Here is an 11,578-nt window from a genome sequence, read left to right on the forward strand (position 1 = left end):
CCTGATGAGAATGTAAGGCCTCTGCTGACAGGAAATAAAACAGAGACTTCCTGTATCTAGCTATAAAAAAACCACAAGAGTTTCTGTCGACTTACAATCTAAAGGCATAAAGCAATTCTTTATTCTCTCTCCCTTTCAGTGTAGTTTTTGCATTCACAGAGAAAACTCATTAATTCTGATATAAATATATGCAAATAAATTTATTAATATAGGAAATGGGAAAATCAGTTATTGCTTCCTTTATAAATAATACAGGCTTAAGTTTTAAAGATATTACTTTTCCCTAAAATGAATTAGACAGCCAGAGAAAAAATCACATTTTTTCGTGGTGGTAATATCTTTAACCAGATTTGTCACGCTAACAGCATTTCCTATGTATATATTATTTTTATTTAATACAGGTAATCTTTTTATTACAAATCATATTGTTTCTCAGGAGATTACCACCAGCTCTCATAAAAGCTGCAAAAAAAGATGAAAAAGCATCAATCACCACCAGACACAGTACACTGTGTGCAGATTAAATATACAAAACCCTTTAATATGCTTCAATGAGATACTTGTTAGCTGTTGATTTATTTATAGTTCTTCTCCTTCTCTGTTTTAATTTCAATTTGAATTTGACTCCAAGGGTTCCTGCCTAATAATGATCAAGAACAAGATGACCTTGTGCATTGGATTAACTCCAGCTAGGTTTACTCATGTGATTAGGCACTTTTTCTCTCAGTCCCTTGAGTGGATGTGGGAAGGCTTCACAAGTGTTGGTATAAGGAAGAAGGACATAAAATACAAGGAAGTAAAGCAGAACTATGCTGTCACTTAGAGGTGAGGCTGGACCAAAAGCCTGGTCGGAATTGCCCTCAGGGAAAGGAGTGATGGGGTTCTTCAATGTTCAATCTGTAGGCTTTTGGTAGGACTCCATCTCAAAAGGATCCTTACAACATGATGATGCTTAGATGTTGTAGGGTTTTTTTTCATATTTAACAGATTGCAATTGAAAGTTACAGCTGCCTGTTACTGTGCAGGATGGCATCTTCCTCACTCAGTACATACAACAGTCTACAGGCAGAAAGAAAACTAACCGAAAGCTTTCAAAATTTACTTGAGAGGTCAGTCATAGGCAGAACCTGACTGCATCTCACATTCATTAACATATTAACCCACCTATGGGTTCTAATATCTTCATTCTGCAGTCCCTCTGGTTTACTCTTTTTTTCCTAGGGAAGCAGCTTTTGAGGATGAGCACCCATTCATGCATTTTCACTGCAGAACTTTTTAAAGATACTTGTTCTATTTCCAACAATGTCTCTTAAGCCCTGGTAGTGATATGTGGGTTTATGTCCCGTGATGTATAATCCAAATTAATTAACCCCAATGAGAAATACCTATATCAGCCTGGGAGCATGCTGCAGTCGGGCAGCTATACTGCTGACAGTGCCTGAACTAGGTATTGAGAAATAGTTTGATTCTGCAACTTCATACAGTTAAAAAGTCAGCTTTCTTCTGAAACAGCTTGTTCATTCTGACAGACACATTCATATAATATTTGAAAACTGATTTCTGTTTTATTATTTCCATTATTTTAGAAACCTTAAGTTAAAATAAATCTTCTCATGCTGAATGTAGGGATCCCTATGTAAAGGTAAACCTGGATTTTAACAAGTGGATACAGTATCTGAAATCCCATTAGAAAGTCCTGTAGGAAATATGGTTCCAGTGCAAGGCTTATACCCTTCATTCAGTGACTGATTTTTTTAAAAACATTTTTTTCTTTCTTCTTGAAGCGTCAGTTCAGAGTGATGTCCAGAGATACTAAGACTGTTTTTGTTTATTGTTTGACTCTCATTAAACTAAACATGTTCAAATGTTCTCAGGATATGAAGCAGTTAATTTCTCCTTCCTTACACACAGATTCAACTTGGGACTCATTTATTCTTCCTCCTTTCACTTTTTTATGCTGTCCCACCTTCCCATAAGGAATTAACAATCCCTGCAGGCTCCTGCCCACTGAGTCTTTCCTGTTTGCCTGCATCTGCTGAATATTGTTTCAGTGGTTACTTTACCTTCCTTCCTCAATAGTTTTTCTCTTGAGAATTGCTCATAAAATTATTCACAACTATTTGGGTCACAGCTGAAGTGAAAACACTGAACTTGTGTCTGCTGCTTGCAAATCACTTTAGGATGAAAATAATGGATTGCCTTCAGAAGCATTAATAATGGGTACACTGATATTCTCAAACTGCCCATGATAATTTCCTCTTGCCTCTGTGTTCTTGGAAGCCATGCTAAGACTCCAAGCTTTATGGAATTATAAATCTACATGCCTACAAATCAGGACTAAGATGGCACCTAATACAAGATCACAGTAAATGGAGCTGGGACAGATCTTAAGATATCACCTAATCAAACATGTGAGGAGGTGATTATTGCAGAATTGGCTAAGGTTCTGCATCTGCTTTTTATTTACCAGGATGCTGCAGCATTTTGTTTGTCTTCATTTCACAGGGTGGGAGTTTTGACGTTGCAGACAGGATGTTTCACAGTGTCAAGAGCACATGGGAATCAGCATCAAGGGACAACATGAGTGATGTCAGAGAGCTCATTCCTGAATTCTTCTACTTGCCAGAGTTCTTAACCAACGCAAATCACTTTGAACTTGGTAAGTTCTGGAAGGGACTTCAGTGCTCCCTAGCATTCTGCCAAGGGGAAAGATCCAGATCACATGTTGCAAGTTGGTCCCTGTACTATAGGAACTGATGAGTCTCTCTAGTATCTAGCAGTTAGACCCACAGGATTATGTATGAAAAAGAAAGTTGTGCCAAAAGTTTGTCTTGTCTGAGTTTGTAGTCTGTGCTAAAATGGTTTGTGTGGAGGACATGCATAATTTTACTGTATTAGGACAGTTACTAGAACATCATCTCAGTATTTTATTACTAGATCAGAATCACAGGAGAAGTTGGTTCCACAGTGTCAAATGACACTATATTTTATGTACAACCTGAAGCTGCGTGTATGAAAATCATCTCAATATCCTTTGACTTCAGTGTTTTAGAAAAGCTTTTCCTGTTTGCAATGAGTGTTCTTGTTTTTAACTCTCCCTTTATAATTCCTGCAGGCTGCATGCAGGATGGAACAGTGCTGGGAGATGTGCAGCTTCCTCCTTGGGCAGATGGGGACCCTCATAAATTCATTCTCCTGCACAGACAGGTCAGTGGATATCAAGATTTGGGACAAAATGCTGAGCTGAGTCCCACTGAAAATAAAAACCTAAAGGCCAGCGTTACAAACCAGAATGTTAGATTTAAATGCATTCTGCCTTTACAGAGTTTGTGCAGGTTCTGAACTTTGCATGTCTACTTGTCTGCCCAGAAATTCACCCTGAATTGAGGCCATTTTCCAGACCAGCTGAGATTTGTGTCTATGTCTGGGGCATGGTCCTGTCTCAGCTCAGAAGTGCATATGAACGCAACACAGTGCATGCATATGGCATTTATATATGTACAGTTCCACGTTGTTGCTAACCAGCTGTGTGAACTGAGTTTTTTTAAAAAAGCATAGGGAGAAATGCTGTCTCTTATATTGTGGCTTATTTGGAATGTACAGTACTGAACTGTGCTCCTTATTGCTTGTATAATGAAGGGAACTCCAGAGGCATTTAGATACAAAGGGGAATATCTGCTTTCACATTGTACTTTGGAGTAAGGGTGCAGTTTGGAAATTAATCTATCGATCATTCCTGCATAGCATGGGTTTGCTCTCATTGTAGAGCCATCTCAGATTGTGTAAACTAGACTTGTTTTGGATGAAATGAAACCAAAAGTTGCACTCCAGTTGTGCACTCCAGATGCTGGTGGCATTCAGCCTGTGGGAGGAGACTAGATCTAGTCTGAAATAAAGCCCCCATAGTGCACATAATGTGGATACTGGGCCCCCTCTACCATCTGTTCTGTTCTACAGACCTGCTTCCACTGAGCTGCACTGTTTGATAACATTGACACAGCTGATAAGAGACATACAATTTTAACAAATTAATTCAAATCTCAAATAGGAGAAATTTAGTAAGTGAAAGAGAACATTTATAGGTTCGTATTCTTAATGATTTGCCACACCTGATCAGACCTCATATTCAATCAGTCCAACAGTATCTGTCCAACATAGCTAGCACTAGTTGTTGCACGGGATGGTGCAAGAAATCTTGCTATGAAAAGAAAGTTGATTAGCCTGCCTGGGAATGTTTGTCTAACCATGAAGTAAGTGAAGAATTAGAGACCTTGAATTCTGAAATGTTAGGGTTCTGTGTACTCTGAAATCTGGAATGGATGTACTTGTTACTGGTATCATGGCCATTTTTAGGAGCCTTTACAGTGATTTTGGTGCTTTAAATAGACCTAGGTCAACACTGCTCTGAGGTTTGGCTATTGCTTTAAAGAATACAAGAGCAAAGAATTGTTCTTGACATAAAACTCTGAGTTTCATTTTTTATAAGTTAGGAATCTAGTCCATTAAAGAAAGTTATTTCCTTCCTCCTTATATCACAAGTTCTCCCTCTGTGGTTGGGCTTGTGATAACAGTGAAATATTGAGAAGCTGCACAGTTGCAGCTCTGTTGGTTGCTTTGTTTTGCTCTGGTAGTGATGCCAGACAAAATTTACAGTTTGTAATTCATGGACTAACTGCTTTTATTAATGAAGACGAGTTCTGAGTCTGTTTGCAAGTGTTTCCCTGTTGTTTGCAGGGGACAGATTGTATGTTGTGTTTGTTTTCTGAGCTGCCCTGTGATCGTTATAGCTGTGGGCAGGGTCATTTAAACCAGCTGCACTGGGCTAACTGTCTGCTCTGTGAAATGAGCCATTGTTCTGGATCCCATTAGCTTGTTTATTTCTGCTGTGCTTTGGGTGGGATGGTCTGCTTGGGAGACCTTTAACTGAGCATCAGGGAGTACTGCACAGTCAAATTATTTGGAGATAGGAAAGTATTTTTAATAATGCTTAACACTGCTGCTTGAGTCATTGGGCAGGACCTTTTGGGATTGTATGAAAATTTGGTGAGGCAGGTGATGGGATGGGCAGTAGCATTTAGTGAAGCCTCAGGGGTAAAGCTTGCTAACCTGGAGGTGGGTAAAGTCTCAACTCAAACTTGTGTTTGCTGCTTATGTCGTCCAAGTACAGGTTTTCCTCTAGGATTACACTGAGTTTTCTAGGGAGCCCACGTTGTGTTGGTTGGATGTATTGCCTTGTAGCAGCATCTCTCCCAGTTTTCTCCAGTAGTAATTTTTTCTTCTGTTCCCATTAATCCACATGTCTGTCGCTAGGTGTGGCAAATTTAATCAGAGTAAAGCATTTCTTATTTTGGTTCTTCGCAGTACTGGAGAAGACATAATAGCACAGGCTTTAATATGTGCTTGAAGCTGGAGGATATGCCAAGATCTGTGGAGTGTTTGCATTTTGCTTTCTGGGCTTGGCTTGTGTTGTCTCTGAGGATATTGCTCCTGGCGTCTGTTAAGTGCTGCACTCTGTCCTTCCTTTTCCTATGGGAATCCACCTTTCATCTCTTCATTCGCATTTTGTGAGGTTTGCTGAGAATGATGGTACTGGAGGAAACGAAAGTGTGAAAATTCTCCATCAGGGATCGGAAAGTCGTAACACGTTTGTCATGGATACACTCTACTGAATTAATTAATTTTATTTTGGTTTCAGGCACTGGAAAGTGACTATGTCAGTGCACACCTGCATCGCTGGATAGATCTCATTTTTGGCTACAAGCAACATGGCTCAGCTGCGGTGGAGGCAGTTAACACCTATCACCCTTACTTCTATGGCAACAAGATGGATCTCAGCAACATCAAAGATCCTCTGATTAAGAGCACTATTCTGGGTTTTATTACCAACTTTGGACAGATACCAAAACAGGTACAACTTTACCCTGAGAGAGTAGAGGGCATAATTGATTTTGATCTTGCGGTATTTCAACTGGAAAACAAGAATAGGAACTAAAATCAGAGACGTTTTCTGGTTTAAATGTGCAGAATGTTGGGCTGTAGACTTCTCCAGATTGTCTACTGTGTCAGTATTCACCCACACATGTGTGATTCCACTTTCTAATTCTGCTGTTCCTGTGCCATAGAGCTGTGGCATCAAATCTGGTTCTGCTCCTTTACTAGTCACGAAAGTAGCCACTAGTCTGGAAATGGGTACAGTACAGGGCACACTTACACTTCTCTCTACTCCTGAATCGCTAGGATTAACTTCCTATCTCTGTGAGGAAGAAATGTAGTCTGATGAAAATGTAATTAGGGCAAGATGATATTTTAGGGAAGAGGCTCATGTATGACAGTCCTGGAGTCTGCGATTAAGAATTTAAACAGATATGTCTCCTTCATGATCTAGCAAATAGAGATTAATTTTTCAGTGCTATTCCTTTTTTCTAGCTCTTCACAAAACCACATCCCTGCAGGAATGCCCAGTGGAAAAGTTCATCAGGAAGAGAGACTGTGCTGTCCCTTCACTCAAGTGGAATTCTCCCTCCTTTTATGAGCAGCCTTCAAACTCTGAAGCTCTCACCAGTTACAATAAAAGGTGCTGCAGGGGCTATGCTCTGTTTCTGAGCTAATAAATACAGAATTCTTAGATGGGTGAATCTGGGTTTTCAAGAGCACAAAAATAGCCACACAGCTTCGTGTGAGTCGATACAACAAAGATCCCTTCTCCCAGGTTTTGCGTATGTATGTATTGTGAGTAGGCATTAGAAACAATCAAATACTCAGGAGAAATCTTGAAACTTCTGTTGTAAAGTTCAGAACATATATTTTTTTGTAAGATGCTTAAATCTTTTCTGTCTTCTACATTCTGAATATGTTAAATCGAAACAGAAAGCTTGATGTTTTCCATTCTCATTCTTTCTTTTTATATTCAACAGCAAAGTAAATGCTGCTTGTCTTTACCCATTTCTCAGTCTGCAAATCTTTTCTTTTTCTTCATTGTTTTCTTAGTCTGGTACTTTTCTTACCATGAAGAAGCCTGGAAAACATCAATGTGTCTACTTTTTCATTCCATGGTTGTGTTCTTTACATCACACATCTTCGTGGGGACAAAGGGCTCCCATAGCTGTACTACAGAGGCTGTTGGTGACATGCCCAGCATCCTCTGTAATGCACAGCATAAGGCAGTCTGCCAATGAAAAGGAGCTTAATGACTCTACTGTTAAACCCCCTCCTTTGTAGCACTCCATCTGCATGGGTTTATGTGGTCCATTGGAGAGGAGTGTTTCCACTATTCTGTCTGGAATTTTACTTCTGTCTGTGGGCCTGGCCACAGCACTGAGCACAGTTGTGGGACTTGTTAGCCTCACCACACAAGTTGTGCAAGGAGGAAAGTTAACATAAGTGCTCTGAAAGCAACAGAATTAAATATGTTATCTGTCTTGACAGACTATCCCAAGGGACCTATTGGGCACATTGTTCATACTGAGAAAGGCATTCTGGCTGTGGAAAAAAATAAAGTTTTGATTCCTCCTCTTTGGAGCAAAACATTCTGCTGGGGGTTTGAAGACTTCACCTGCTGCTTTGGCAACTATGGATCTGAGAAGGTAAGCAAGAAAAGGTCTAAGAATTCCAGAAATTAATGATATGTTTTGATCTTTGGTGAGATTGGGCATCCATTTCAGAACCTGTAGAGGAATTGATTTCAGAGGATGCTCTACAGGACTTTCTCACAGTCAAGCTTCTTGAGGATTCTCAAATTGGATATCCCAACAGGGTACAAAGTAATTCTTCACTGCTGAAAAATGTGATATTTCCCCTCTAAATTATATCAAGTTTTCCTTTCAGTGACTGTGTTGTCTGTCAAAATGAAGAACCCCATCCTTAGGTTGTAAGGATAACACCAGGTCTCCTGACCACTGAATAGAAATTTCATAATGGATAGCTTTCAGCTGGAATTAAGACAGAACCATCTGTCAATTCCCCTCTGGCTCACAAGCTTAGCCCAGTGCACTCATTCAAACTAATAATGTCTTGTATTCTACAAAGTTAATACTCTTTCTTCCTTGCTGTTAAAAATCAACAGTCTATGTCATTACACTGCTTGTTAGGGCATGTGGCAAACCCAGTTTCTTCCTCTCCCACAAACACACTGGTTTTTGGATGTGTTTGGGACACTGCTATGACACATGAGGACACCTGAGTTTTATTGGGCGCCAGGATAGCACAATACATCCTTCAGCAAGATACTTGATATTTGTGCAATCCACATCATTATGTTTTTACAGACATATCCATAGTTAATGGACATAAAAAGCCACTAGATGTATTTTATTTTATGCTCTCCTTATAAAATTATTGAGAGTTTTCTCTATTAATTTAAATTAAAATCACTTTGTAGCAAGCCATAGGGCTGCTCTATGTATAAATCTTCAAAAGTCAGGGTATCACTGAGCCTAGTGACACTGAGTGTGATTACACAGTCACTATGAGAAGTGTCCAACTTGAGTTGTCTCTGGGTCAACAGTGCCTCTGGACATAAGTCTAAAAGAAATGTTTGTCCTCATTGTAAGTAGGTAAAGTTTGTTCTGTCTGTGGTATGGTTTTTGTAGCTGTGCCATTCAGCTCCACCAGAACCATAGAATCACAGAATCACCAAGGCTGGAAAAGACTTTTAAGATCATCAAGTCCAGCCTATGACCTAACACCAGCACATTAGTTAGACCATGGCACTAAATACCACATCCAGCCTTTCCTTGAACACATCCAGGGATGGTGCTTCCACAAATTCTCTGGGTAGTCCATTCCGATGTCTAATCACCTTTTCTGTGAGGAAGTGCTTCCTAATATCCAACCTAAACTTCCCCTGGATGCTGCTTCAGGCTGTGCCTTCTTGTCTTCTTGCTAGTTACTTGAAAAAAGAGCCCGTTAGCATGATAGAATTGTCCCTTTTGTGTAGGGGAGACCTGATAAGGAATGTCAGCAGAAGGATGTTAGTTCTGTAATTGTGTCCATGTGGAATAGACTTGACCTGGTTTAGGCTGGTTTGGGTGCTTTTAACAGAGCTATTGACACAAAATGGAATTTAGTGCTTTGGCTTTTGGTATTTCAAAGTAAGGGGAGGATTTCACAGCCTGGTACTAACTCTGTTAGCAGTGGCCATCACAGCATGAGCTTTCTTTTTATTCTACATTGAATGTTTGCATTCTGTCACTATATGGTGCAGAATGAGCCTGCCAGAAGTTATGTAGGAAGTCTGTGGCACAAGACCTAAGGCATTGACTTTTGTCCAGCTTTCCTGTTTGGCCCTTGGAAGATAGCCCAGCTGCATGCAGCCACAGCCTGTGCATGTGCATAGTTTGCTGCTGTCCCATGAACGTAGAGACTGGTTAAGATGAACTTTTCCTTCCTGGGTTTGAAGAAATGAAAGCTCAGTTCTGAAAAATGAATCTGCCATTTGGTATTAATAAATGCATGGTATAATCAGATGAACATTTGACTTAAAGCTGCTTTCTTGCCTAGAACATGACTACATTCGAATGCATGACAGACTGGGGAAAGTGCCTCTGCGCCGTGTGCCCTTCAGCAACTACCATTATCACATCTGGAACAAGCTCAGTTGTGTGTGTCTGGGAACTTTCTTTGGCTAAGGACAAAGTGAAACATCTAAACTTGAGACAGGTCAGTACTACGTCTCTTTTGCTATAGAAACTTAATGAAAAGCAAAATATTAGTTTGTTTCTCTGATGTCTGGCAGAGGAAACACCTTTGGATGAATCAAGAAGGCAGAAAGAACCCAAATAATCAGCAGTATCATGTGACAGCCTGTTATTCCATCAGGAACTGAAAATACACCTCATACACACAGCTTGTAGTTATGAACTCTCCTTGGGAATTTTTTGTCTCTTTTGGTAGCATTTCCAAAGTCTATAATGAACAAAGGAACAATAGAGATTAGAATCATAGAATCACAGAATGGTTTGAGTTGGAACGGACCTTAAAGATCATCTAGTTCCAACCCCCCTGCACAGGCAGGGACACCTCCCACTAGATCAAGTTGCTCAGGCATATGCTTTCTTCTCTCAAAGTGCAGCCTACTCTTGGATTCTTTTCAGAAACCAGTATAATTCAGAAATTCTTACCGTTCTTTTTGGGCTGCTACAGTAATGGACAGGATCTCCACTACAGGTGATGGAGAATAGGGCTTGATTCTTTTCTCTCAGCCTGAATTCAGAACATAAAAGGTTTGGAGCTCCTCTGTAGCTGTTAAACAGCTGTTTAAATGCTGTTCCATTTACAAAATGAATTCTCATGCAAGATTTGTGTGGTTCAGCTATGCTGCATTTTCAGCTTTACAAGAAAAGCTCAAGCACATCTCTCTCATATCTGAAAGACAACATGGGACCCTTTTCCATAAGAAATCAAGAGACAGAAAGCCCTCTGCTCCTTTTAAGCAAACTAATAAAGGGTTCACTGATCAACAAGGTCTACAAGTGTTAGAGGTTTCTTCTGTCCATTTATTTGCTCGGGGTGGGTATTCAGATGATATTTCAGTGCTTTGCTTTCCCTCAGCCAAAACATTACATTTATCAGTAAATTATGTGTAAACTTCAGTGTCTGTTGGAAGGCCAAAGAACTATTTAGATCTTCAGTTGCCTGAAGGTTTTGTGTGTTGAAATTAGAGAACTGTTTAGAGTAGTCTCTCTTATGAGATTTGTTGTTTCCTACTTGAAAACAAGCCAGAAATATGAAACAAGATCTTGAGTGATGATCTTTTAATTCAACTGGTTATTACTCCAAACCAGGACATAGATACAGAAATGGAAGAAATCGCAGTAGAGAAAAACATAAGCAGTAATCATCTTTAATATCGAAATGATACTGGTCAGGGGGCAGTTTTAGATTCATGCAGCTGTTTGGAGAAGCTGCCTTTTATCTCCAATACAATGCCATTCTTTTTACCAATCTAAACTCAGCTGTGCTTTTGAGTTACACTGTGATTAATCTGGTATTATCCAAAGTCCACAAAGTGGCATGAGATCATGCAATGACAAATGCTGTATTTTTTACCTCTCTTTGCTAGCACAAGCATTTTTTTTAATTTATTTTTTTTTTTAATTATACAAAAAAAGTATCATCTTTCCTGAGAGAGTAAGCTTTGCTTAAGTAAAGCTGATGTGCTATAAAATGGATGCTATTCACTTTCCATCTGTCTCATGAGACTGCCACATTCTCGTTTGGAATGTAGTAAAGTACAGAAACTATATTTCAGCAGAAAAAGTCACTTTTCCCTCTCTAACAGGGGTTGCTTCCACAATTTTGTGGAACACTATAAAGATTGAGCATAATAGCCTCAGTATTGATCCATGCAATTTACTAGTTCCCTCAGTGTTCATGAAGGGAACAATCTATGCCAATCCAGCACCCACAATTTCTGGGCTAAATAAAACACTAAACTGGGAGAAGTATCTGGGCAAGCTGCGCTGTCTGCCCTGCAGACCTCTTAGGGAGGTGTTGGGCATAGCTGTGAAGTGTCTGTGTCTGTGCCAGCAGGTTAAGTTGGATGGTCTCACTTGGTTTAAATTTTCATGGACTAGGCATT

At 39.7% G+C, this 11,578-nt stretch overlaps 1 protein-coding gene across 1 annotated transcript in view; it reads left to right on the forward strand.

Moving 5' to 3' along the window:
* The window catches only part of WDFY4 (WDFY family member 4), a 123,267-nt gene that overhangs the window by 102,191 nt on the left and 9,498 nt on the right, over positions 1-11,578 (forward strand). The window contains exons 52-57 of the mRNA XM_010000358.1: positions 2,506-2,659; positions 3,116-3,207; positions 5,696-5,908; positions 6,427-6,574; positions 7,399-7,583; positions 9,499-9,657. Coding sequence (XP_009998660.1) covers positions 2,506-2,659; positions 3,116-3,207; positions 5,696-5,908; positions 6,427-6,574; positions 7,399-7,583; positions 9,499-9,657 — 951 coding nt within the window. The remainder of the gene's footprint in view (positions 1-2,505; positions 2,660-3,115; positions 3,208-5,695; positions 5,909-6,426; positions 6,575-7,398; positions 7,584-9,498; positions 9,658-11,578) is intronic.

This window comes from Chaetura pelagica, unplaced genomic scaffold (assembly GCF_000747805.2).
Source record: "Chaetura pelagica isolate M959 unplaced genomic scaffold, ChaPel_1.0 scaffold156, whole genome shotgun sequence".
NCBI classification, from domain to species: Eukaryota; Metazoa; Chordata; class Aves; order Apodiformes; family Apodidae; genus Chaetura; species Chaetura pelagica.